This window comes from Stomoxys calcitrans, chromosome 5 (genome assembly GCF_963082655.1).
Source record: "Stomoxys calcitrans chromosome 5, idStoCalc2.1, whole genome shotgun sequence".
NCBI lineage: Eukaryota > Metazoa > Arthropoda > Insecta > Diptera > Muscidae > Stomoxys > Stomoxys calcitrans.
In genome coordinates this window covers 95334428-95359688 of record NC_081556.1, presented here as the reverse complement: position 1 = coordinate 95359688, position 25261 = coordinate 95334428, and the positions used below count along the sequence as shown (strand labels likewise).

Sequence of the window (25261 nt, the reverse complement as noted above, 5' to 3'; positions counted from 1 at the left end):
ATTCATTAACTTTTGCTCGATATGATCACCTTTAGCTTCGACTATTGCTCTGAGTCAGTCAAAAAATCTGATTTTAAAGCTGTATGAATGTAACCAGCCGGTATTTTGGCCTATTCTCATACAGTGGCTATCTTTCTTGCATCCATACTGCCATATTTCATTTTTTTGCGTTTCATTACCATAACGCATGGAATGTCTCCTATATATGCGGTGCATTGCGTTGACCTTTGGAAAGTTATGGGTTGGAGGAAGCATGAAAGGAGTAGTGTTTATTTATATTCGTTTTAAATTTCTATACCTTAATTAGCCGGAAGTCGAGTCCACATACGAATGATTCGAGCGAAAAATTAAATTTCTAGGTAATGCTTAATACGGTTGACTGACCAATCAATTACAAACGGGAGTGAGTTTCTAGCAAGTCCCATGAACATTCCGGTAAGGAACAAGGGATACTTCTATCATATCAATAACTGCCGTCCGATTAAGTTTAAGCTCAATGATAAGGGGCTTCCTTTTTAATGGCGAGTCCGAACGGCGCGCCGCATAACGACACCAATAAATAACACAAAACAAGTTCGGCCGTGCCGAATCTTGGCAACCCACCACCATGGACTCTTCTAAAATATAGGAGCTATATCTGGTTATAGACCGATTTGGACCGTACTTGACACAGTTGTTGAGAGTTATAATAGAACACCATGTGCTACCTTTCAGCCAAATCGGACAAAAATTGCGGATTCCAGGGGCTCAACAAGTCAAATGGCGAGTTCGGTTTATAGGAGAGCTATATCAGGTTATGTTGAGACCATCAAGAATATATATACTTCATAGGGCCCAAGAACAGTATTTCAGAGTTTTACAAACGGAATGACTAGATTAGTATTCCCCATCCTATGGTGGTGAGTAAAAAAATAATAATAAAACTTCTCACACCAAGTTTCGATATCTCTTTCACCACTTGGTCTTTCCATCAGAATTTTGAGTCCCAGTTTGCGAGTACCACAGTAATCACATTCAAAAGACTTCTTCTCTGAAGCTTCATCATTCATTTTGAGAAAATAACCTAGTCAACGCAACCATTGTATTTTCCCAGCAAACTAAATGTTGGATGTTTGACACGTCTGAAAAATTTTGAAAAACTTCTTAATACCGATATCATAACGATTTCTGGCCGACTTGTCTGAGCGATATTTTCACCTATTTCTCTACATCTACAAGAGATATTGTTATACCCTTGACCATAGGTTGGGGTTATACTAATTTCGCCATTCTGTTTGTAACTCCTAGAAATATTCATTAAAGACCCCATAAAATATATATATATATTCTTTATCGTCATGACATTTTAAATTGATCTAGCCATATCCGTCCGTCTGTCTGTCGAAAGCACTCTAACTTTCGAAGGAGTAAAGCTAAACGTTTGAAACGTTTCAGTAAACTTTCAGTAATAAGTAAAAAAAACTAAAAACCAAACTTTACCCCGCCTAACAGAGTTGCAGCCCTGTACTACAGTTAGTCACTCCTTATTACCGACAAATTTATCTTCCATTATGCAGATAAGTAAAGTTTTTGGACAAACATCTTTCTAATACTTTATTTGTTTGTTTGCCAAAGGTAATCTGTGCAAAAGTACGTAGCCTCTTAAGTAAATTCAAGCGGTAAAGTCAAATGGCGTTTTATTTGAGTAAGATTCGTAAATTATCGTTATCGATTGCAATGTTTACAGTGTTATCGTTCTGTTGTCATTTACTCTATTCTATTTCCGTCTTTAGGTTGTAGTAGTAGTAGTAGTATGTGTTTTGGTTTCTTATCTGATTTAGATTTTGTTATCGCACAGGCGACGACCCAAGGCAAATTTCTCTTTAATAAGCTTTGGCATTTAACTATGCGAATTTTTGACTTTCCATTCTAATCTACTTTGTCAACGTTTATTGTGGAGAAATTAGTTTGGGTTTTACAAGTCAAGTATGGAGGAGGATACCGCCATAATTCTAGCATGTTGCTTTACTATTTTGATATTTGCCTTGACCTCCATAGCGGTATTTGTGACTAGGAAGCGTAGACCTCAAAAAGATGGTAAGAAAAGTGTAACTTCATAAGAGGGGAAAAAAAAACTAAAAAAAAAACTTGTGTTAAAATATGTCCCAATTGAGTTAAATAAATAAAGTTTTATCGATTGACTATCAGTGTCTTGCTATCAAACAAGGCTTGTTGAAAGACAACTGCACCTAATAACTCATATGACATCATTTGATAATACCAACAAAAAGTGTAAAATTTCAAAAAAGTTCTCAAGTTTATCCCACCGTGTTTGGACATACATAAGTTTCCCTTTTTCTAATCGCTTACATATGCGTACGATTCTATCTGAAAGGATAAGTGAGATTTTTACACTGAGTTTAGTGCAATGCAATAAATTTTAGACTTATTGTAAGATAAGTGCTGGTTCTGTTGGTACGAGACAATTTTTTTCTTAGCACTTTTCTTAATGGATATAATAACAAGTAAAAGGCGGCCGCGCCGAACTTTGGATGCCCACCACCATTCGTCATAATCCGGTGAAAAATGCATATAATTATGCCCACATAGCAGCTTTATCGAAATATGTTCCGATTTGGGCCAAATTCGATACGGATATTGACTGGTCTAATAAGTACAAGTCACATTGTTCAATTTTGTAGAGCAAAATATTGGTCTTTTTGGTATGCGACGAACCATATACGACACAGATGTCGAATAGCCCAACATAAGTCACTGTGTCAAATTTGAGCGAAATCAGATTGTTATTGTGCCTTTTATGGGGCCAAAACTTTAAATCGTGAGATCGATCTATATGGCAGCTATATTCATATCTGAACCAATTGGGGCCAAATTGAAGAGGGCTGTCGAAGGGCCTAAAGCAATTATTGGGTTGCCCAAAAAGTAATTGCGGATTTTTTAAAAGAAAGTAAATGCATTTTTAATAAAACTTAGAATGAACTTTAATCAAATATACTTTTTTCACACTTTTTTTCTAAAGCAAGCTAAAAGTTACAGCTGATAACTGACAAAAGAAAGAATGCAATTACAGAGTCACAAGCTGTGAAAAAATTTTTTAACGCCGACTATATGAAGAATCAGCAATTACTTTTTGGGCAACCCAATAATTGTCCCAAATTTCGGCGAAATCGGACAATACATGCACTTTTTATGGACCCAAGACCTTAAATCGAGAGATCGGTCTATATGGCAGCTATATCTAAATCTGGATTGATCTGTGCCATATTGCAGAAAGATATCGAGTGGCCCTACTTAATTAACTGTCCCAAATTTCGGCGAAATCGGACAATACATGCACTTTTTATGGACCCAAGACCTTAAAACGAGAGATCGGTCTATATGGCAGCTATATCCAAATCTGGAGCGATCTGGGCCAAATTGAAGAAGGATGTCGAGTCGCCTAACACAACCCACTGTCCCAAATTTCAGCAAAATCGGATAATAAATGTAGCTTTTATGGGCCTAAGACACAAATTTGGCGGATCGGTCTATATGGGGGCTATATCAATATATAGTCCGATATAGTCCATTTTCGCACTTAACCTACTTATGGACAATAAAAGAATCTGTACAAAGTTTCAGCTCAATATCTCTATTTTTAAAGACTGTAGCATGATTTCAACAGACAGAAGCACAGAAGGATCGACATGGCCAGATCGTATTAGATTTTTACGCTGATCAAGAATATATATACTTTATAGGTTCGGGAAAGGATATTTCGATGTGTTGCAAACGGAATGACAAAATGAATATACCCCAATCCTTCGGTGGTCGGTATAAAAGACTTCATTATGTTTTATAATGGACAACGTCTACGAAAACTCGAAAGAAATATTAGTACCTATTTCCGCACATCTTCGCATATGTGTATTAGAGTGTCCCAAAAAAAAGTATTTTTTTTTCTTTTTGAATCGCATGCCCTTAATTTTTTCCCCTTTTGATCCCAAAAAGCAAAATACGAAATATTATGGCGATCGGTTGACGATAACCCGTGCCACCACAACCTCCAAGTTGAATGTAATGCTTTCTGGGGAAGCCAGTTGAGTATTTTACCTCCTAGCATAAAATTGGTTAACTAAGTATACATTTTTAGGGAATTTATTACAAAACCTCAAACTGTACCCTGCACTAATACTGTGTAGTTCGACTCAGAATATGTGTAGTTCGACTCAGAAATTTCTTCTTATTTGGATCAGCCATGTCCGTCTGTCCCCATATGCTTTCTGCAATAATAATCCGTCTGCCATTTTTTATACCCACCACCATAGGATAGAGGGTATTTTCATTTAGTCATTCCATTTGCCCATCGAAGTATCCACTTCCGACCCTGCACGGTATATATATTTCGGATCGTCATAAAATTCTAAGGCGATTTAACGATGTCCGTGTGTGTCTGTCCGTCCGTCTGTTGTAATCACTCTACAACCTTCATAAATTGAAATATGAAGCTAAAATTTCGCACAGATACGTATTTTTACTGCAGGATATTGAACGGGTCAAATCGGACCATATTTGGATAAAGCTGCCATATAGACCGATCTGCCGGTTTGAAGTCTGAAATCTGGATTTATTATCGGAATTCACTAAAATTTGAAACAGTGAGTTGTTTTAAGCTTCCCGACATCCAACTCAAATATGGTTCAGATCGGAATATATGTAGATATAGGGCGCCCGGTAGCCGAGTCGGTAGCGTGCTTAAATTACCAGTACAGAGGTCGTGGGTTCGATTCCCGCCAGAAGGCTTGGTCTGTCGCTACTGTGGTATCACAATGGGCCTAAAATACCTAACCTAACCTAGATATAGCTGTCTCATACACCGATCTGCCGGTTAAGAGTCTGAAGCCCATAAAACTTTATTTATTACCCGATTCCGTTAAAATTTGAAACAGCGCCATATTTTAAGCCTACTGACATTCAACCCAAATATAAAGGGTGATTTTTTTGAGGTTAGGATTTTCATGCATTAGTATTTGACAGATCACGTGGGATTTCAGACATGGTGTCAAAGAGAAAGATGCTCAGTATGCTTTGACATTTCATCATGAATAGACTTACTAACGAGCAACGCTTGCAAATCATTGAATTTTATTACCAAAATCAGTGTTCGGTTCGAAATGTGTTCATTCACCGTAACGTTGCGTCCAACAGCATCTTTGAAAAAATACGGTCCAATGATTCCACCAGCGTACAAACCACACCAAACAGTGCATTTTTCGGGATGCATGGGCAGTTCTTGAACGGCTTCTGGTTGCTCTTCACTCCAAATGCGGCAATTTTGCTTATTTACGTAGCCATTCAACCAGAAACGAGCCTCATCGCTGAACAAAATTTGTCAAAATTTGAACACATTTCGAACCGAACACTGATTTTGGTAATAAAATTCAATGATTTGCAAGCGTTGCTCGTTAGTAAGTCTATTCATGATGAAATGTCAAAGCATACTGAGCATCTTTCTCTTTGACACCATGTCTGAAATCCCACGTGATCTGTCAAATACTAATGCATGAAAATCCTAACCTCGAAAAAATCACCCTTTAGTTCAGATCGGGCTGTATTTAAATATAGCTGTTATATCGACCGATCTGCCGATTAAGGCTTTGAAGCCCATAAAATCTGCATTTATTATCCAATGTCGCTGGAATTTGAAACAGTGAGTTTTTTTAAGTCTCCCGACATCCGACTCAAGTATGGATCAGATCGTACTATATGTAGATATAGCTGCCACATAGACCCATCTGCCGGTTATGGTTCTGAAGCCCATAAAAGCTTTACCCGATAAAATTTGAAATTGTGAGTTGTTTAAAGCCTCCCGATATTCAACCCAAATACCGTTCAGATCGGGCTATATTTAGATAAGCTGTCATATAAACCGATCTGCCGGTAAAAGTTCTGAAACCCATAAAAGATCTATTTGTTACCCGATTGCGCTCAAATTTTAGTCAGAGTTGTTTATAGCCTCCCACAAACATGGTAAAACTGGGACTATATTTAGTTATAGCTGCCATATAGACCGATCTGCCGATTAAAGGTGTGAAGCTCATAAAGGCTTTATTTATAATCCGATTTCGCTGAAATTTTAAATGGTGAGTTGTTTTAAGCCTCTCGACATAGTTCAGATCGGGCTATATTTAGATACAGCAGTCATATCGACCGATCTGCCGATTAAAGGTCTGAAACTCATAAAAGCTTTATTTATTACCTGATATTGTTAAAATTTGAAATAGTGAGTTGGTTTAAGCCTTCCGACATCCTATCCAAATATGATCCAGCAGAACAGACTGTATAGATATAGCCGCCATATAGACCGAAGTTACAATTTAGGGTCTTAATCCCATAAAAAGCCTATTTATTGCCTGATTTCGCTGAAACTGTTACTTGCATGAGAGTTCTCGGGACCCGAATAACATATGATCGCGAGCAGCCCCTATTTAGATATAACTATGGATATGGTAGAAGAATTATAATAAAATAGTATGACTAATTTACCCACTGTGGTGGGTATCCAAAATTCGGCACGAACTTAGCACGTTTTTACTAGTTTGTAACTAAGGGGGAGATCACATTTTTTATGTAATTATCAGGAAAATTTGCATGTACCACTGTTTTAGCCCAAAGACAAACACTATCACATTTGGCAAAAATCGGATCAGATTTGTATATGGCTCCCATATATATAAATCACCCGATTTACACTTATAAGGGCCTAGTTACTACAAATGTCAAGAGATTTGCATGAAATTTGGTATGGAATGTTGTATTACTCGATAAATACTGGTCCTTGATGGAGCTTCATCGTCAACAATTAAATTAAGTTCATCGATGCACTGTTATTGAGTTAATCTACGTCGAAAGTTTTACAAAATAATCGCACGAAAATGTTCACGATTTGACTCCATTTTTTGGGCTAGATTATTATTTTAAGTTACTGTAAACAACAACAAATAGCGCTCGTATGTGAAAACGTTTTGAGTACATATAACCTCAAAAATGTCAAGCTTTACGATAGAGCTGCCAGTTGGCAGATTGCAACACAAGAGTTGTCTAATCCCGAAATATAAGTACGCCCCGCTTTTCCTACGGTTTTTTTTACCAACTGCTAATGTGGAACGACCCTTTTTATAGAGAAGTTTTTTACAACTCGCCAAATATAGCGAGCATAAGTGAGAAGGGTTAGTCATAATTTGGATTTTGCCACGCCAATGAAGCTTTTCGTTTCAAATTTTAGCTCTATGACAAGGGACATCGTTTTCATTTCCGAGTTCAAACGGCTTACCGCAGAGCCTCATCACTTATAAGAGATGTTTTTACACCGCTGAAGTCCTTGCAGAGAAAAGATGACACCCCTTGAAATGTTGTTTGACTTTCTCGCCAGGATTCAAATTCAAGCGAGATGGGGCGAGCTGCTTACATAGTGGCCCCCAGAGAGAAAAGATAACTTTCAACCAAGTAAAGTCGCTTAGTCGCCATTTAAACCGATCACCCGACTTGACTTTGAAGGACTGGGTGATTTGAAAGACATTTTCCATGTGGTGTTTTGGAATAACTTCCAACATCTGTTCTTATTGTGGTCATAATAGCTCAATGTCTTGCCATGGCTGCCATAGAAACCGGCCTTTCGATTTGACATCCTTATTTATTTGCATATATTGGGTTGCCCAAAAAGTAATTGCGGATTTTTTAAAAGAAAGTAAATGCATTTTTAATAAAACTTAGAATACTTTTTTACACTTGTTTTTCTAAAGCAAGCTAAAAGTAACAGCTGATAACTGACAGAAGAAAAAATGCAATTACAGAGTCACAGAGTCAGCTGTGAAAAAATTTGTCAACGACTATATGACTATATGTTTTCTGAATCTATCCATAACCTGATGAATCTGCCGATTTAGAAGAAGCTTTGAATAAGAGTTTCTAAAATACCTATCAAAATCTGTGTCATATACGATGGAAATCGTTTCATAAGCTAATGAATATAGTCCCCATATAAAACAGTTATCCATTACGACATCTTGTACCAATTTCCATTTACAAAAATTTCTATTAAGACTTTCAATTATTCCATTTTGGTTGCTGCCTACCGAGGCCTTGTTTTTATTTTCCAATAATTGGTACAGATGTTCGACACAAATTACATTTTTGCCCTTGTTATCTTGTCCAAAGTCAAAGTATAAAAGGTTGTCGCTGTCATCCCGCTGTTTAAGGCATAACACTAAACAGTAGGGGTATTCACGGCGATAAGAGAGCAGGTTTGAATACACTGCACACACTAATAACGTTCAATATTTCTGATTGGCGCAATGCTTGGTGAGTTAAGAATACATTTTGCCAACATACGAGGGTTACGTTCGAACTTCTTCGCGGTATATTCCCATGTTCATTATCATCCACCTTATGTCTTCGAGATAGAGATAGAGTATCACACTCTATCTCTTTTCATCCCCCACGTAATGATATAGTGTTCCATAGGCAGCAATACTTGGGCTCACAAAATCCGGAATTTAATTCCATTTGGGTTAAATTTAGGATTGGAACACCCGTACTTTACATCGGGTTTATATATAGAAGGGGAAAGGAAGGTTTCCTTAAGCGGCTTTGAGTCCCTTTCTGACTCAATTACTACAATCTTACAGGATTTTCCGAGCAGTGAAATCGTTGTTGCTGCCGATTTCAATGTCCACAACTCCTCATGACTTTCCCATTCAGGACATACGACTTCGGAGGGTCAATACGCCGAGCTATTGGCCGCGCAGAATGGTCTGATGCAACTAGTGAATGAACGGACACACATTTCATGTGTCGAAGGGCACCAACATAACCTCTTGCCCTATTCTTAACCTCGCACCCTGAGAAGTATGAAGTTAATGTCCTTGCGCCTCTTGGTGACTCCGATCACTGCACTTTGTTTTCTAAACGGTGACGTAAATGCTGCTGCCGAAATGGTGCAGGAAGTAATATTAATAGGAATGAGATCGTACATTCCGACTAAGAATTTATCGGTTAAATCAAAAGATAAAATTTGGTTTAACCGGGCATGCAGAGATGCTGTCAGATCAAAACAGGATGCATTTAGGACTTGGCTTAGAACTTCGTGTGCCAGAGTACTTAGACACGAAAAGTTTCTTTACGAACAGCGTCTTCGTGCCAAAGTTATTGATTCTCCGAGGGGAAGCAAGAGCTTTTGGTCATTTGTAAAAATAGTAAAGGGCAACACATCGGCTATCCCAACTCTTGTTAAGGATGATCAGGTATTCACTGACCCGGTTGATAAGGCTAATCTACCGGCTGAAATATTTGCAGGAAATTCTACCTTGCCGTTTAGCAATCAACCACTCCCCGTGATTGATAGTGTACCTAGTTGGATGCCTCAGATATTCTTTCGAACACATGGAGTTAAAAGAGTCCTTGTAGATCTCGACATTAATAAAACTCTGGGCCCGGACGGTATATCAACACTTGTCCTTTGTAAGTGTTCTTCAACGCTTGCTCGTCCACTACGCAACCTTTTCAACCTTGCTTAGTGTGCGGGAGCTTTCCCGGCGCGTTGGAAGGTTGCGAACGTTCAGCCCATCCCCAAAAAAAGGTGGGCCGAACAACCCTGCGAATTACCGGCCAATTGCAATATGCTCCGCACTCTCCAAGGTTATGAAGAGTATGGTTAACCATCATCATGTCAGATACTTAGAGTCCAATGGCCTTCTTAGCGACAGACAATATGGGTTCCGCAAAAATCGCTCTACGGGAGACCTAATGGCATTTTTGACGGAACGATGGAGTCGCTTTATCCACCAGTTTGGTGAGAGCAAGGCATTTAATAGGTTCTGGCACGGGGCACTTTTATCAAAGCTTGTCGATTCACGAGTTGTTGTAGATGGGTTCTCATCAGATGAGTATACATTGACCGCAGGTGTGCCACAAGGCTCTGTCCTTTCCCCTTCCCTTTTTCTTATTTTCATTGACGATCTATTGAGTCGGACTTCGAATCCAGTCTACTCATTTGCCGATGACAGTAGTCTGTGTCATTCATATTCATTCGACCATAGGCCCAGTTCTCAAGAAATTGTGGACAGGAGGCGCATTATGGATGAGACGCTCTCCCAGGAGTTGTTGGCCATTTCCGACTGGGGTAGAACGAACAGAGTAGACTTTAACGCACAGAAGACGCAGTGCTGTTTCTTGTCTCACAAGCGGTTCACTGACCCACTACAATCGTCGATATCTCTCGACGGTTTATATATTGAACAGTCAAATGCTCTTGATGTTCTGGGCATAAAGATGCAATGTGATGTCCGTTGGTCAAAACGCCTATTTGAAGTGTCGAAAGAAGCATTCAAGTGTTTGGGCTTTCTTAAGCGGTGCAAGAAATATTTCACCTCTTCTGATCTTCTCAATATCTATACTACCTACATCAGGCCGAGGATGGAATATAACTCTCATATATGGGCAGAAGATCCAAATTTATCCTAGGAGCTACTTGACCGGGTTCAACGGAGAACGATGGTGTTGATTGGGGACAGTAGGGTATCCAACTCTATTGCTTCTCTTGAACATCGTCGGAATGGGGGTAGCGTTGTATTACTCTATCGTTATTTTCATGGCGTGTGTTCCAGGGATGTTAGACTTGCCAGGAACTCAGACCCGTTTGTAATTGACAGGGCCGGTCATGCATTACCGAGAAAATTAATTTTTCGCCTGAACCATTCGTATGTTGAATCGAGTTCCGGCTAATGTCTTTCCCACCCACATTGACGTTCAGAAATTTGAGACGAATATCAATAAATACTACTCCCTCTTTCCCCCTCTCCAAATATTCCCATCGAACTGTCTCCTGAGCAAGTTACTTCAAACCACTTTAACAAGGGACAAGAGAAAAGCAGAGATTAAGAGAGAGTACGTTCGGCGCTAATTTGATAAGGCTATTGGCTACTACAAAAAAAGCTTCTAGTAGATAAAGAACACTAATACTAATACAATTCAGTTTAGCAGAGATGTTGTTAATAAATACTTCATTTCTCTATTTCGCACTCTCTCTCTCTCCCGCTCTTTCTCGGCAATTGTTATCACTTGATATCAGTTCGATTGCAGAAATCAATGGTGCTATGTGAGTTTGGCAATTGTCTAGAATTAGTCATTTAACAAAAGCCAATAATTCCCACAATTGCATGTGTTGAACTTAACCCTAATTAGTTTATAAACGACGTCCCTGCGTGAAAGTTTAATCTACACCTTAGTATTGCTTCAAAGTTTTTGTTGTTTTTTATCGAATCGATTAATACCATAAAATATGATAGTTGTTATTATATTTTTTTCGATTGCTTGTTTAATTTTTGTTATAACAACAACAGTTGTGTTTATACGTCGTAAAAAAAAGAGACAACAAAATGTTGGAAGAGTAATGGGGGGTATGTTTTTTTTTTTTTTTTAATTCACCTAAACCTAGAAGATAGACACACTTTTTGTAACGTGCTTTAAATTGATTTTATATCCTACGTCATGGGAGAGGAGTATTCTAACTTTGTAATTCAGCTCGAACACATAAAGTGCGTCATTCTTATTGGGTTGTCTAAAATCAAATACCGTGTGGTGGTGTGCTGCCAAGTATGATCAACTGACACAATGGCACCATTACCATATAAACCAATCTCCAGTTTTGGTTATTTAAGGATCTTGAAAGCGTTATTTTCAACCAGTTCGAATGAGAATTTGCATGGGATATTATAGAATGTTTTCCAACATGCATGATCGGAATTGGTCTTTAACCTGATAGCACGATTCGGAGCATAATTAAATTATATGTTAGAGACCTGTGTAAAATCTCAGCCTGGCTAGATCGACTTAAAATGTCATGACGATCAAGAATATATATACTTAATGGGGTCTTAGACGCATATTTCGAGGTGGGCAAGATGCAGAAAAATGTCGCAGAGCCTTACACAACTCACTGTCCTAAATTTCGGCGAAATCGGACAATAAATGCGCCTTTTATGGCCCCAAAACCTTAAATCGAGAGATCGGTCTATATGGCAGCTATATCCAAATCTGGACCGATCTGGGCCACATTAAAGAGAAATGTTGAAGAGCCTAACACAACTCACTGTACCAAATTACGGCGACATCGGACAATAAATGCCCTTTATATGGGCCCAAAACCTTAAATCGAGAGATCGGTCTATATGGCAGCTATATCCAAATCTGGACCGATCTGAGCCATATTACAGAAGTATGTCGAGGGGCTTAACACAACTCACTGTCCCGAATTTCGGCGATATCGGACAATAAATGCGCCTTTTATGGGTCCAAAGCCTTAAATCGAGAGATCGGTCTATATGGCAGCTATATCCAAATCTGGACCGATCTGAGCCAAATTAAGGAAGGATGTCGAAGGGCTTTACACAACTCACTGTCCCATATTTCAGCAAAATCGAATAACAAATATGGCTTCTATGGGCCTAAGACTCTAAATCGGCGAATCGGTCTATATGGGGGCTATATGAAGATATAATCCGATATAGCCCATCTTCGAACTCAACCTGCTTGTGGACAAAAAAAGACTCTGTGCAAAATTTCAGCGCAATATATCTATTTTTAAAGACTGTAGCGTGATTTCAACAGACAGACGCACAGAAGGACGGACATTGCTGATCAGGAATATATATACTTTATAGGGTCGGAAATGGATATTTCGATGTTTTCTAAACGGAATGTCAAAATGAATATACCCCCATCCTTTGGTGGTGGGTATACAAATCCTAACAATATGGCTTCCATTGAAATGTCTCCTTTAATTAAATAAAAATTCACATCTCTTTCACAAGTGGCAAGAAAGTGGCAAAGAATGGGAGGATGACAGAGAGTGAAAGAGAATATCCCGTCCTAATTTGATAAGCCTATTAGGTGTTCTATACCACTAACATTTAGTTTAATTGAGATGTTGTAAACATTCATTTATCTGTCTCTCGCTCGCTCTCTTTTTGTCTGCACTTGTTATATCTCGACATCAGTTCGATAACAGTAATCAATGGTGATAAGTGGAATGATTATTGTCTAGAATTAGTCATTCAATGAAAGCCAAATGAAAATCCCACAATTGGAATCTGTTGAACTTACCCTCTATTAGTTCTTAAACGACATCCTTGCGTGAAAGTTTAACCTATAATATTATTGCTCCAAGGTTTTTGATTTTTTATCGAATAGAAACATTCACCGAAAATGATAGCCTTTATAGTAGTTTTTTCGATTGTTTCTTTATTTTTTGTTATAACAACAATTGTAATTATACGTCGTAGAAAAATAAAGCAACAAACAGTAATGGGAGGTAGGTGCTTTTTTATTCCAATATTAGGTTGTGATGAAAGTCGTCGTGGTAGCCGATTTGGAAGCGTGTTCGGATTGCCAGTGCGGAGGTCATGAACAGTGTTGCCGTTTTTGGTAGGTTCCTACCAAAATTGGTAGGCTTTTTATACCCTCCACCATAGGAGGGGGGTATACTAATTTCGTCATTCTGTTTGCAACACCTCGATATATGCCCCTGAGACCCCATAAAGTATATATATTCTTGATTGTCATCCGATTGTCATTGACATGTCCGTTCGTCCGTCTGTCTGTGGAAAGCACGCTAACTTTCGAAGGAGTAAAGCTAGCCGCTTGAAATTTTGCACAAATACTTTTTATTAGTGTAGGTCTGTTGGGATTGTAAACGGCTTCTCTCATGACCTGCAACTTACGTGTCTAATATGGTCTGAATCGATCAATAGCTTGATACAGCTCCCATATAAACCTTCTTATCCGAATGAACTTAAATATTACACAATGACTTCTACAATGTTCAGCATGCGATCCATGGTGGAGGGTATATAAGTATATAAGGCCGAACTTAGCACGCCCTTACTTGTTTTCTCTTGGTAGGTTGGTAGGCTGACCTCAAGATTTGGAAGGTTTTTCCAACATATAAATTAATAACTGAAAAAATCACCGGGGATGACTCAAAATTTTTTAACTTCCTATCGTTTCTGTATGTATTGGTTAAGAGAGAGTGAGAAAAAAAACCATGGCTGTCGAGGGGCCTCATACTATTACAAGGGTCTCACTGTAACAAATTTCAGAGAAAAAGTGTGTAAGTTTTGATATTGACAGTAACTGGTACGAGTGTCAAGGGATCTGTTGCAAATTTCATTAATTGTTGATATTAGATGCGGTTTTGAACATTCAATGCCTTCCATCAGAAAATAGGGCTATTGATCTGGTCCATACTCTGTCCATGCCATGGACTGTTACGGCGAAAATAGGTAGTAAATGCGCTATTAAGGGCTCAAGACCTTGAACTTGAAGATCACTTTATACGGCACAGACGTTCATTAAAATTAGGGCAAAAAACACGGCTTTAATGAAATTGAGAAATGAAATCGGTTATAAAGGGTGCTTTATCAAGATATAGGCCATCTTTGAACTATGCGTATAGAGTGCTTTTAACAGATAGACCTATATTACGGAGATCTAGTATAAATACTTGGTAGAGTTGAAAATATTTTTCTTGAAGTGGCAACACTGGTCATGAATACGATTCCCGATTGAGGCTTGATTATGTCATCCGTTATCTATTAATTCTATTCGAAACTTTGAAAAGAAATGTTCGAGTTTTTGCCCGCAGCAGTTTACCTATTGTAAATAAAAAATGTTCGTCTATTTTCAAGAAACTAGGCTAAAAATAGGACTTCGAAATATTTATTCATAAAATAAAACAATAAAACAAAAGTTGCATCATTTAACCCCTAAATTTAAGGCAGCTGGATATTTCTCAAGGAAAGGTTCACAAAAAACAACAATTTTTAGTGCAAAAACAGTAACATATCGTTAAACATATCGAGTGACAGGGCAAGGAGGAGAGCCATTCGCTGTATTCGTGATCTCCGAGCAGATGAACAGCCATCACAATTTACTGTGGGCGAAGTTACGAATGTCATCCGTGGAGCCAAATCATCTAAGGCATTGGGCCCCGACGTAATCTCTACATTAATGTTGAAGAATCTCGATTCACCTGGAGTTGAGTACCTTACTACTGTCCTCAACCTGTCCTTGAACATTCATATAGTTCCCGATGTCTGGAAAATGGGGGCTGCTGAAGCCTGGAAAGGACCCGAGTTTGGGGGAGTCGTACAGACAGATCTCCCTTCTCTCACCAGTAGCAAAAACGCTAACAATCGTAGGAGTAAAGCTAGGTGCTTGAAAATTTGCACAATAAGTCTATTGTTACGCATGCTGTGTGGCATCTCACGATATCGTTAAACATTCACAGTTACGTTACGATTCGCATCATCTTTAAAGAAGTACGGTCCAATGATGCCACCAGCCCGTAAACCGCACCAAACTGTGACTTTTTCTGGATGCATTGGTAGCTCTTGCAATGCTTCTAGCTGATTTTCACTCGAAAATTGACATTCTCTGCTTATTTACGTATTCAATGAACCAAAAATGAGATTCGTCGCTGAACAAAAGAAGCGCGCGATGAACTGAACAGAGCACGCATTTTGATAATAAAATTCAATAATTTGCAACCGTTGTGCGCTTGTAAGACGATTCATGGTTAAATTATAGACCAAACTGAAGATGTTTGACAGTGAAACAAAACACGAAATGTGCGTGAGCTGTCAAAACCAGCGTTGCCAAAAAGATAATAGCTAAAAAATCAACCTTTATTTTAAGCTGCGCGAAATTTTTATCGAGACTAAAGTTACAATATTTTTGGACCAGTGTTTTACATTTGATTATTAAAAAAATATTTCTTAATCTTTTCTTTGCAGCACCTATAGTGGTGACCTCTGCCACGCATACAGCACCCGGAGGCTATCCAGTGCCTCAAATGCCAGTGGGTGGCACTACGACAACAACAGCGTATCAAACACAAGTCTATGCAACACCTTATCCGCCTCAGGGGTGAGTTATAATCTATATTTTATTTCAAAAAAAAAAAAAAAAAGCCGGGCAACACCTCTGACAGAATTTTTACTTGGTTCGTCAAGTAATTAGTAAGTGGACAACCATCGGATTTAGACCGCCAACACCCGAGACATATCAACATGGGTGGACCGATTTAAGAAAATTTCTGATATATATTGAATATATCGCAAAACATTTTGGGGACGCTTCGTTTTTAGTTATTGTGGTATATAAGGGACCCTAAAACTCGAACTCCTTAGGGTTTTTATTATACATCACCTCTTATTGCATATATTCGTCCTTTTTTTCGTCATGGGAGAGGCACATCACGGAGTGCCGTTACCGTAGTTTTTTGGTCCGTGCCGGCATTGAAAAGAACCCACAAACCCTAATTCTGTTCGGTTTGCCAGAACCGCCTCCATCATCGGTCGCTGTCAGCGAGGTGCATTTTCGACGGTTTTGTGCGAACGTAGATAGCAATGGGTCACAAACGTCGCCGTCCTCTTCATTGTTGTTGTTGCCACATTGAATGTGGAGTTAGCGATCCTCCTCAAGCTCCTGTAGGAGAGCAAGCTTGTTCCGCTCCAAAGGATCGATCGCTGCGGGAACATAGTGGTCATTGGTTATCTAAAGGAGCCAATAACTCGCCTTGTCATATCGAGCATCATAGGCACTCAGTATGCCTCATACTGAGACTCTCCGCTCGATACCGCTGATTGTCCGTATGGAGCATTCCACTATCCGCAATCTGTGGCTCGCAGCTAAGCTTCTCGTAACAGCAATGAGCACCACACAGATCGACTGTATCCTTCTTGTAATTGAATAGCAATGGCCTCCGAGGCAAGATAGAACAAATAGTAGATTTTATGAGCTGGAAGAACTTCCAGGGTACAAAGCTGTCCAACACCTGCAGCCTGCACAGTTGCAACGGGTGCTATGTGCTACGTAACGGATTTGCCTCCGTGATACACCATTCCGTATAGTATAGACTCATCTCGCCTGCGCCTAGCGCTAGTGACCCCAACATGGAGTGCATGGGGATAGCAGTCACGTCCAGTACTGCCAAAATAAAGCAATACAACGTGCACATACTGCCGGTTGGTAGTGGTGACCCAATTAATGGCCAAGCATAAGTGCGCTACAGTCTGGCCATACTCGGCTGGTTCTAGAAGACTTTAAAGCGCATCACGTTTATTGGTATTCTCTCCTAGAAAACGACCAGCAGCTTTGGCAGAGCAGTTTGAAAGCTCCACGCTTATTCATTCCCTGATTTCCTGAGTGACGTATCCTAGCAAGCCGTTATTTCTTTGGGATCAGACCAGCTCCCCATAATACTCACCATCAACCGACCAACCGGCTTCAACCGGCGTTTGTCAATTAGAAGACCGATTGGATCGGTTTCAGAGAGTATACCAATCGCCGTTTCAGTGAGCTGACACCTCCCGAAAATGTGCTCGTTGCAAATTTTGCCCTGAGGAGCAGGGGTAAACTTCTCACGTATCAATGAGTGCTGTCCTATTCAAGTTTAATCTCAATGATAAGGGACCTCCTTATTATAGCCGAGTCCATACGGCGTGCCGCAGGACGACACCTCTTTGGAGAGAAGTTTTTACATGGCATAGTACCTCACAAATGTTGCCAGCATTAGGAGAGGAAAACCACCGCTGATCATTTTTTGATGGTCTCGCCAGGATCCGAACCTAGGCGTTCGAGAAAGCCCGAGACATCAGCAGCAGCCGCTCGTTTTATACCAACCTGTTAAATACCCCAATTGCGGCACAGGCAGCGGTACTCGCAGACGAGCGTGATGGTATTCGTTGCACGGACTGAAAATTACCTCATTAGTCAACGAACATAAGAGGAATTTGTGGCTGCAACACTTGTAAAAATGAAGACTAGCAGGAGAGCCATTCGGCGTATCCATGGTCTCCGAGCCGATGGACAACCATCATAATTTGCCGTGGACCAAGTTACAAATTTCAAGCAAGTCATCCAAGGCGTTAGGGCCCGACGAAATCTCTGCACTGATGCTGAAAAATCTGGATCAACCTGGAGTCGAGTATATTACCACTGTCCTCAACCTGTCTTTGAAAACTCTTATTGTACCCGGTGGCTGGAAGATGGGCAGAGTGATCGCGCTACTGAAGCCTCCAAAGCACTTGAGCAAGGGGGGAGCCGTACAGGCCGATCTCCCTTCTCTCACCAGTAGCATGGATTTTGATTGCGTGTATACGACTATTGTGAGATCAGTACTAACCTATGGGTCACTGGTATGGTGGAGGGCTGTGAATAAGACTCGTACGAGGGAATTCGTGAAAGTCCAAAGACTGGCCTGCGTCGGAGTAAAAGGGGCACTGAGATCAGCATCGCAGGCAAGTCTGGAAGCGATGCTGGTTATACAGCCCATTTGGGCCTACATCAGGAACTATGCCGCCAAGGTAGCTTAGGCTGAGGAAGCTCGGCATGCTGAAGGAGGACAGATGCGGCCACAGTTCGATTCTAGATGTTTTGGATGCGGAGGCTAGACTGAATTGGGGCTCTACTCCAGGGACTGAATTGGGGCTCTGCTCCAACGCACTCAATATCGGTACGTCTCTGAGTCCTGGATGAGTGTACGGTCTTTTAAGCAAAGGCCGGCGCCATTTAGTATCCACAAGAGAAATTTTGGTAAGGGATTTACCGCCCTTAAAAGCATTGAAATTGAGGACGATGAGGTGTGTGGCTGATTGTTTAGAGTCCCTGGATAGGCTCCAATTCCACGATGTGACGCTAACATGGGGACATAAAGGTATTCCAGGTTCATATCCGGCTCTCTTATCTGAGGAGGTTCTTCTGTGATCTGGGTGGTCTTGCGAACGTACCTCTGGGAGGTTTCCTGAGATTTGCGAACGGAACGGGATGGTGCCGATGGGGCGTGCCATAGGATTAGCAATATGGATTAGCAATTAACATAATGGATTAGCAATTTCAGCTATTGCTATTTCAGCTATACAAAGTTATGCTGAAATAGCAATAGTTATGGTTTAGGTGGTGGAGACCAAAGTGGAATTCATTATGCATAATTTCAGCAAAATCAGATAAGAATTGCGCCCTATAGTAATAGAGATATATCAGCTTATTGTCCGATTCAGGTCATATTTGACACGTACGTTAAAAGTCATACAAGAAAACGTTGTGAAAAATTGCAGCCACATCAGGTAAGAATTACTCCCTCCAGAGGCTCAAGAATTATAATCGGGAGATCGATTTATATTGGAGCTATATCAGGTTATGAACCGATTTAGGCCATACTTGACGCAGTTATTGATGGCCAATTTTCAGCTAAATTGAATAATAGTTGCGCCCTCTAGAATCTCACGAAGTCAAGATCCGAGATCGGGTTATATGGGTGCTATAACAGGTTATGAACCGATTTGAATCATGCTTGGCGCAGTCGTTGAAGGTCAAATCAAAACACTTCATGCTAAATTTCAGCCAAATCGGATGATAATTGCGCTCTCTAACGACTCAAGAAGTCTTGATTCGAGTTCGGTTTATATCAGAGCTGTTTCAGGTGACGAAGCGATTTGAACCATACTTGGCAGAGTTGTTGGATGGCAAAATGAAACACTTGGTGTAAAATTTCATCCAAATCGGATAAGTATCTCTCCTCTAGAAATTCAAGAAGTCAAGATCCAATGTCGGTTTATATGGCAACATGGACCGATTTGGCCCATTTACAATCCTAGCCGACCTGCACTAATAGGAAGTATTTATACAAAATTTCAAGCACCTAGCTTTACTTCTTCGAAAGTTCGCATGCTGAAAGGAAGTAGGAAGGAGATCAGTTTGGCTTTCGGTATCAGAATGCGACATATAGGGCTACAAACTCACTTATGCAGAAAAGGGGCGGCTAGTGATAGCGTCTGTAGGGCATGTGGGGATGATGATGAGACGGTAGAACATTTCTTATGTCAATGCCCCAAATTTTTGGCTAAATCGGACAATAAATGCGCCTTTTATGGGCCCATGACCTTAAATCGAGAGATCGGTCTACATGGCAGCTATATCCAAATCTGGACCGATATGAGCCAAATTAAAGACGAATGTTGAAGGGCCTAACACAACTCACTGTCCCAAATTTCGAAATCGGATAATAAATGTGACTTTTATAGGCCTTAGACCCTAAATCGGCGTATCGGTCTATATGGGGGCTATATCAAGATATAGTCCGATATAACCCATCTTCGAGCTTAACCTGCTTATGGACAAAAAAAAAGTTTCTGTGCAAAGTTTCAGCTAAAATATCTCTCCTTCGGTGGTGGGTATAAAAATCAATGCACAGACGAAATAAAACCAAGTTTATTAAGGTCAGCTGGAAGTCATGAGAGAAATCATTGTACAAACTGTTAGCCCAATCGGATGAAAATTGCGCCCTCTATAGGCGCAATGTATCTTAAAGAATATATTCAGAGTGGGATTGCTTATTTTTGCAAAAAATTTAACTTTTGCCATAATATCCATCGGAAAAATATCAATCGATATTCAATCATAAATTAAATGTCGATAGTGCCATCGATATTTTGCAGCTCTACTCCAGTTACTTCGCCGCCTGCAATACACTGCTACAACATAAACAACCTACAGACAAACGAACATCGTCTAATCGCCTTACACGATCAAGAGTTGCAGAATATCTAGAGATGGGCGATGGGTAAATACCAAAAAGGTATTTACCCGGGTATTTACCCATTTATACCCAAAAGCTGGGTATTTATAATTTTGCAGATATCTTGGGTATAACATTTCTCAAAAAAATTTTGATGATTTCGTATTCTTTGTATATAAACCTTATCTTCTGATCTCATAAAATCGGATTTAGTTATATATAGCCGCTATACATTGTAGGCCGATCTCCAGACTTAAAAGTCTTAAGGCAATAAATTGGTCATTTTTCATCCGATTTCGATGAAATTTGGCACAGTCAGTTCTGGTAGACCCATTTCCCATCATTTCTGTGAAGTGCGGTTCAGATCGGACTATATTTGGATGTAGCTGCCCTTAGACCGACCACCCGATCTCCCGGTGTATGGTATTGAGGCCAGAAAATATCCATTTATTACCCGAATTCGATGAAATTTGGCACAGGATGTTTTGGTAGACTCCTACCCATTCCTGTCAAATGTGGTACAGATCGGACCATATTTGGATATAGCTGCCATATATACCGATTTCCCGATATTGAGTAATGAGCCTATAATTTCATACTATTTCAATGAAATTTGGCGCAGCGAGTTCCGGTACCCCTCTAAACCTTTTTGTTGAATATCGTCAAGATCGGACCATATTTGGATATAGCTTCCGAAATAGAGTACTGAGCCCATAAAAGGAGCATTTTTCGACCGATTATAATGAAATTTGAAAAAGTGCGTTTTGGCACCCCTCTAAAACTTTTTGTTGTATATCGTCCAAATTGCGCCATATAGGGAATGTGGACCAGATACTCTACACAATCTATATTGGGAGACGGGCTGGTATATCCAAATATGGTCCGATCTGGACGATATTCAACAAACACGTTTAGAGGTCTATTAAATCGCACTGATTTAAATTTCATCCAAATTGGATGAAAAATGCTTCTTTTATGGGCTTAATACTCTATATCAGGAGGTCGGTCTATATAGCTGCTATATCCAAATATGGTCTGATCTGGACGATATTCAGCAAAAAGGTTTAGAAGCGTACCGGAACTCGCTGTGCCAAATTTCATTGAAATTGTATGAAAAATGCTCCTTTTATAGGTTCATTACACAATATCGGGAAATCGGTATATATGGCAGCTATATCCAAATACGGTCCGATCTGTACCACATTTGACAGGAATGGGTAGGAGTCTACCAAAACACACTGTGCCAAATTTCATCGAATTCGGGTAATAAATGGATATTTTATGCCCTTAATACTATATATCGGGAGATCGGGTGGTCGGTCTAAGGGCAGCTATATCCAAATATAATCCGATCTGAACCGCACTTCACAGAAATGAATAGAACTCACAGTGCCAAATTTCATCGAAATCGGATGAAAAATGACCAATTTATTGTCTCAAGACTTTAAGTCTGGAGATCGATCTATATAGCGGCTATATATAACTAAAATCCGATTTTGAGATCAGGTTTATGAAGAAAGAATACGAAATCATCAAAAATTTTTCGAAAAATGTTTTTATACCCAAGATATCTGCAAAATTATAAATACCCAAATAAGTACCCAAAAAAAATTATTTATTGGGTATTTACCCAATAAATTGGGTATTTACCCAATAAATACACAAGCGTTGGGTATTTACCCGGTAGAAACCCATCTCTAAGAATATCCAATATATTATAAATTATTGCTAATGGGATGGGAAAACTTTTTTTTTAAATTCGTTTCTAGGAAAAATTAAAAATACTTTTGGTGTAATTATTGATTTTCTCATGTTCCATTTTTAAATTATTATTTTAAATGTTTCATTATTAAAAATTTTTTATTTGAGAATATTTTTTAACCTAATGTTTAACTTTTCTTACAGACCTCCCACTCAAATGCCCATGCCAATGCCCGCCGGTCAACCAGCTCAAATGCCTATGCCCATGCCAATGCCAGCGGGTCAAACTGCAGGGTTCGTATATGACACTTGAATTTTTTTCCAGAACACTTTTCTTTTTTATTATTAATGTTTTGACAATTTCATTGCAGAGCCCAACCCTACATGGCACCTTATCCATCTATGCCCGCCGCTGCTAATATGAATCCTCCGTCATACGAGATGGCAGTAGGCGGTGCTGGCTCGGGTGCAGCCACTAATGCCACTTACGAAAAGCAGTCACCATACAACCCTAACTATTCCGGACAATAAACCCAAAGAATGTTTCGCTGTCAAACCCCACAAAAATAAAAAGGAAATTGTTTAAGAAAAAAAATCTTCAAAGACTTAAGAACTTGGAAACAATAAAGAAAAAGGGCATAATACATCAGGGAGAAATACTGAGTTTGTATATATGTCTTCAGATATTTCTCTCATCCGGTATTGGATCTCTTTTGGTCCGAAATGTCCAGAAACTAAAATCAGGTCCACATGGAGATATTCTCATCCTAACTGTGTACATCTACTATATTTACACAATCCATGAGTATGTTTCAACGAAAATACTTCATAAAGTATTACTAAAAAAACTTAACTTATATATGTATGTATATATGTATTTTTTTAAGAAAAACAAAAATAACAGCCGTTTAATAGCTTTCATTGTATTGTGATACAACTCCCTATAATGTACAGCGAAGTCAAAGAAAATTACTAAATTCCTTTGCTTCAAAAAGTCCCCTCTAGTAGGCAATAAAAAAACTCTATCCACTTGTATACAAACCCACGCACACATACATTGTAGTTGTTCATACCTTATTATATTTACGAACTAAGGTATTGTTTTTTTTTATATAAGATATGTATTTAGAAATAAAATTCATTGAATTTTTTTTAAATGTTTTCCATGTTGCTTGAATTAAAAACAAATTCGAATAAAATATAAGTTTAGATATGAAATATGGTCTTTAATTTAGAAATTGTATCGCCACTACACACCAAACAATGACCGCCAGGTGGCAATCCCATGGCTGCCGGTTGTATGCACCAAATTGACCCGATAGAATCCTCATCGACAAGGGCTGCCACCACCTCAGTGTTAAGCAGAGTTTACATGGCACATCATGATCGTACTCATCGTGTGTACGTGTTGATTACAGCTTTTTATTTAATTTTTCATACTTTACTTCTCATTTCTTAACCTTATTTGTCCCACAACGTGTTTTTCAATATCTGTCAATTAATGATTATATATTTCTTTGTAAACGGTAATCGATAGACGTCATTTATCGAAAAAAAATCAAATGATTTTGATTTTTCAGCCATGACTGATGGTTATGTGTGCATGTGACGAATACACCTTTGTTTTTACCAATACTATTACAATAACTCAATAAACTCAGCATTAGAGCTGGCAAACAATCGATAATCGCAACATTCGATATTTTCTATAGTTTTAATAAGAAAGCTATAGTATCTATACTATCGTTAATTTCCCATCACCCATATTTCAAACGAAAATGAGAAGTACAAATCAGTAGATCGCTTTATATAGAAACAATATCAATGCACAGACCAAATAGAACCAAGGTAAGTCATGAGAGAAATCATTGTAGGTAATATTAGTCTAATCAGATGAAAATTGCGACCTCTATAGGCGCAATGTTTCTTAAAGGATACATTCAGCGTTGGGTTGCTTAATTTTGTTAAGCTGTGCAAAAAATTAAACTTTTCTGATTGTATCCATCGGAAATATATCAATCGATATTCAGTCAAAAAATTAAATATCGATAGTATCGATAGTGCCATCGATATTTTGCCAGCTCTACTCAGTGTACGTATTCCTGCTTTTTTCGTCATGGGAGAGACACATTCCGGAGTGTCTTCTCTGCACGATTCTGGTCCGTGCCGGGATTGAAAAGAACCCTGGGTTCTGGTTCTGTTCGGTTTGTCAGAACCGCCTCCATAGTCGGTCAGTGTCGGTGAGGAGTAATTGCAATGGTCCGAAAGGCAAGATCGACGAGATAGTAGATTTTATGAGTAGGAAAAACATACTGGTTGCAGCGATCCAGAAGACAAAGCTGACCAACACCTGCAGCTTACACAGTTGTCACGGATACAATGTGCTACGTAAAGATCGCTTAATGGATGGAGGTGGGGAATTGGCCTTCGTGATACACCATTCCGCACAGTTTAGACCCATCTCGCCTGCGACTGACGCTAGTGACCCCTACATGGTGTGCATGGGGATAGCAGTCAAGTCCTGTACTGCCGAGATAGAGCTATGCAACTTATACGTATCACCGGTGACCCGGTTAATGGCCAAGCGCACAAACCCGACATAAGTGGGCTACTGTCTGGCCATAATCGTCTGGTTCTAGGAGACTTTAAAGCGCATCACGTTGCATGGCATTCACCCCTAGGTAACGACCAACGGGTCATAACTTTGGCAGAGCTCCACGTTTAACATTGTGAATGAGGATGCCCCCACTAGGATTACAAGGAGATGCAGCAACTTGCCAGACATTTCCACTGCATGCCCTGATCTCCTAAGTAACGTATTCTGGCAAGCTGTCATTTCTTTGGAATCAAACCACCTCTCTATAATTCTCACCGTGGACCGACCACCCCACTTAACCTCTGAGCGCCAGGCGTTTATCAATCAGAAGAAGGCCGATTGTGTCAGCT

At 39.5% G+C, this 25261-nt stretch overlaps 1 protein-coding gene across 12 annotated transcripts in view; it reads left to right on the top strand.

Moving 5' to 3' along the window:
- The window catches only part of LOC106091768 (protein shisa-5), a 92602-nt gene extending 69069 nt beyond the window's left edge, over positions 1 to 23533 (top strand). For 9 of the 12 annotated variants that reach the window (XM_013258423.2, XM_013258424.2, XM_013258414.2 and 6 more), the window contains 3 exons: positions 15831 to 15963; positions 22520 to 22609; positions 22687 to 23533. In XM_013258423.2, coding sequence (XP_013113877.1) covers positions 15831 to 15963; positions 22520 to 22609; positions 22687 to 22846 — 383 coding nt within the window. In that variant the 3' untranslated portion in view covers positions 22847 to 23533. Of the gene's footprint in view, positions 1 to 1952; positions 2077 to 11295; positions 11436 to 13188; positions 13349 to 15830; positions 15964 to 22519; positions 22610 to 22686 lie in introns of those variants that run through there. The other 3 variants (XM_013258420.2, XM_013258419.2, XM_013258422.2) reach the window with 3 other exon arrangements.
- Positions 23534 to 25261: the final 1728 nt, after the last annotated feature.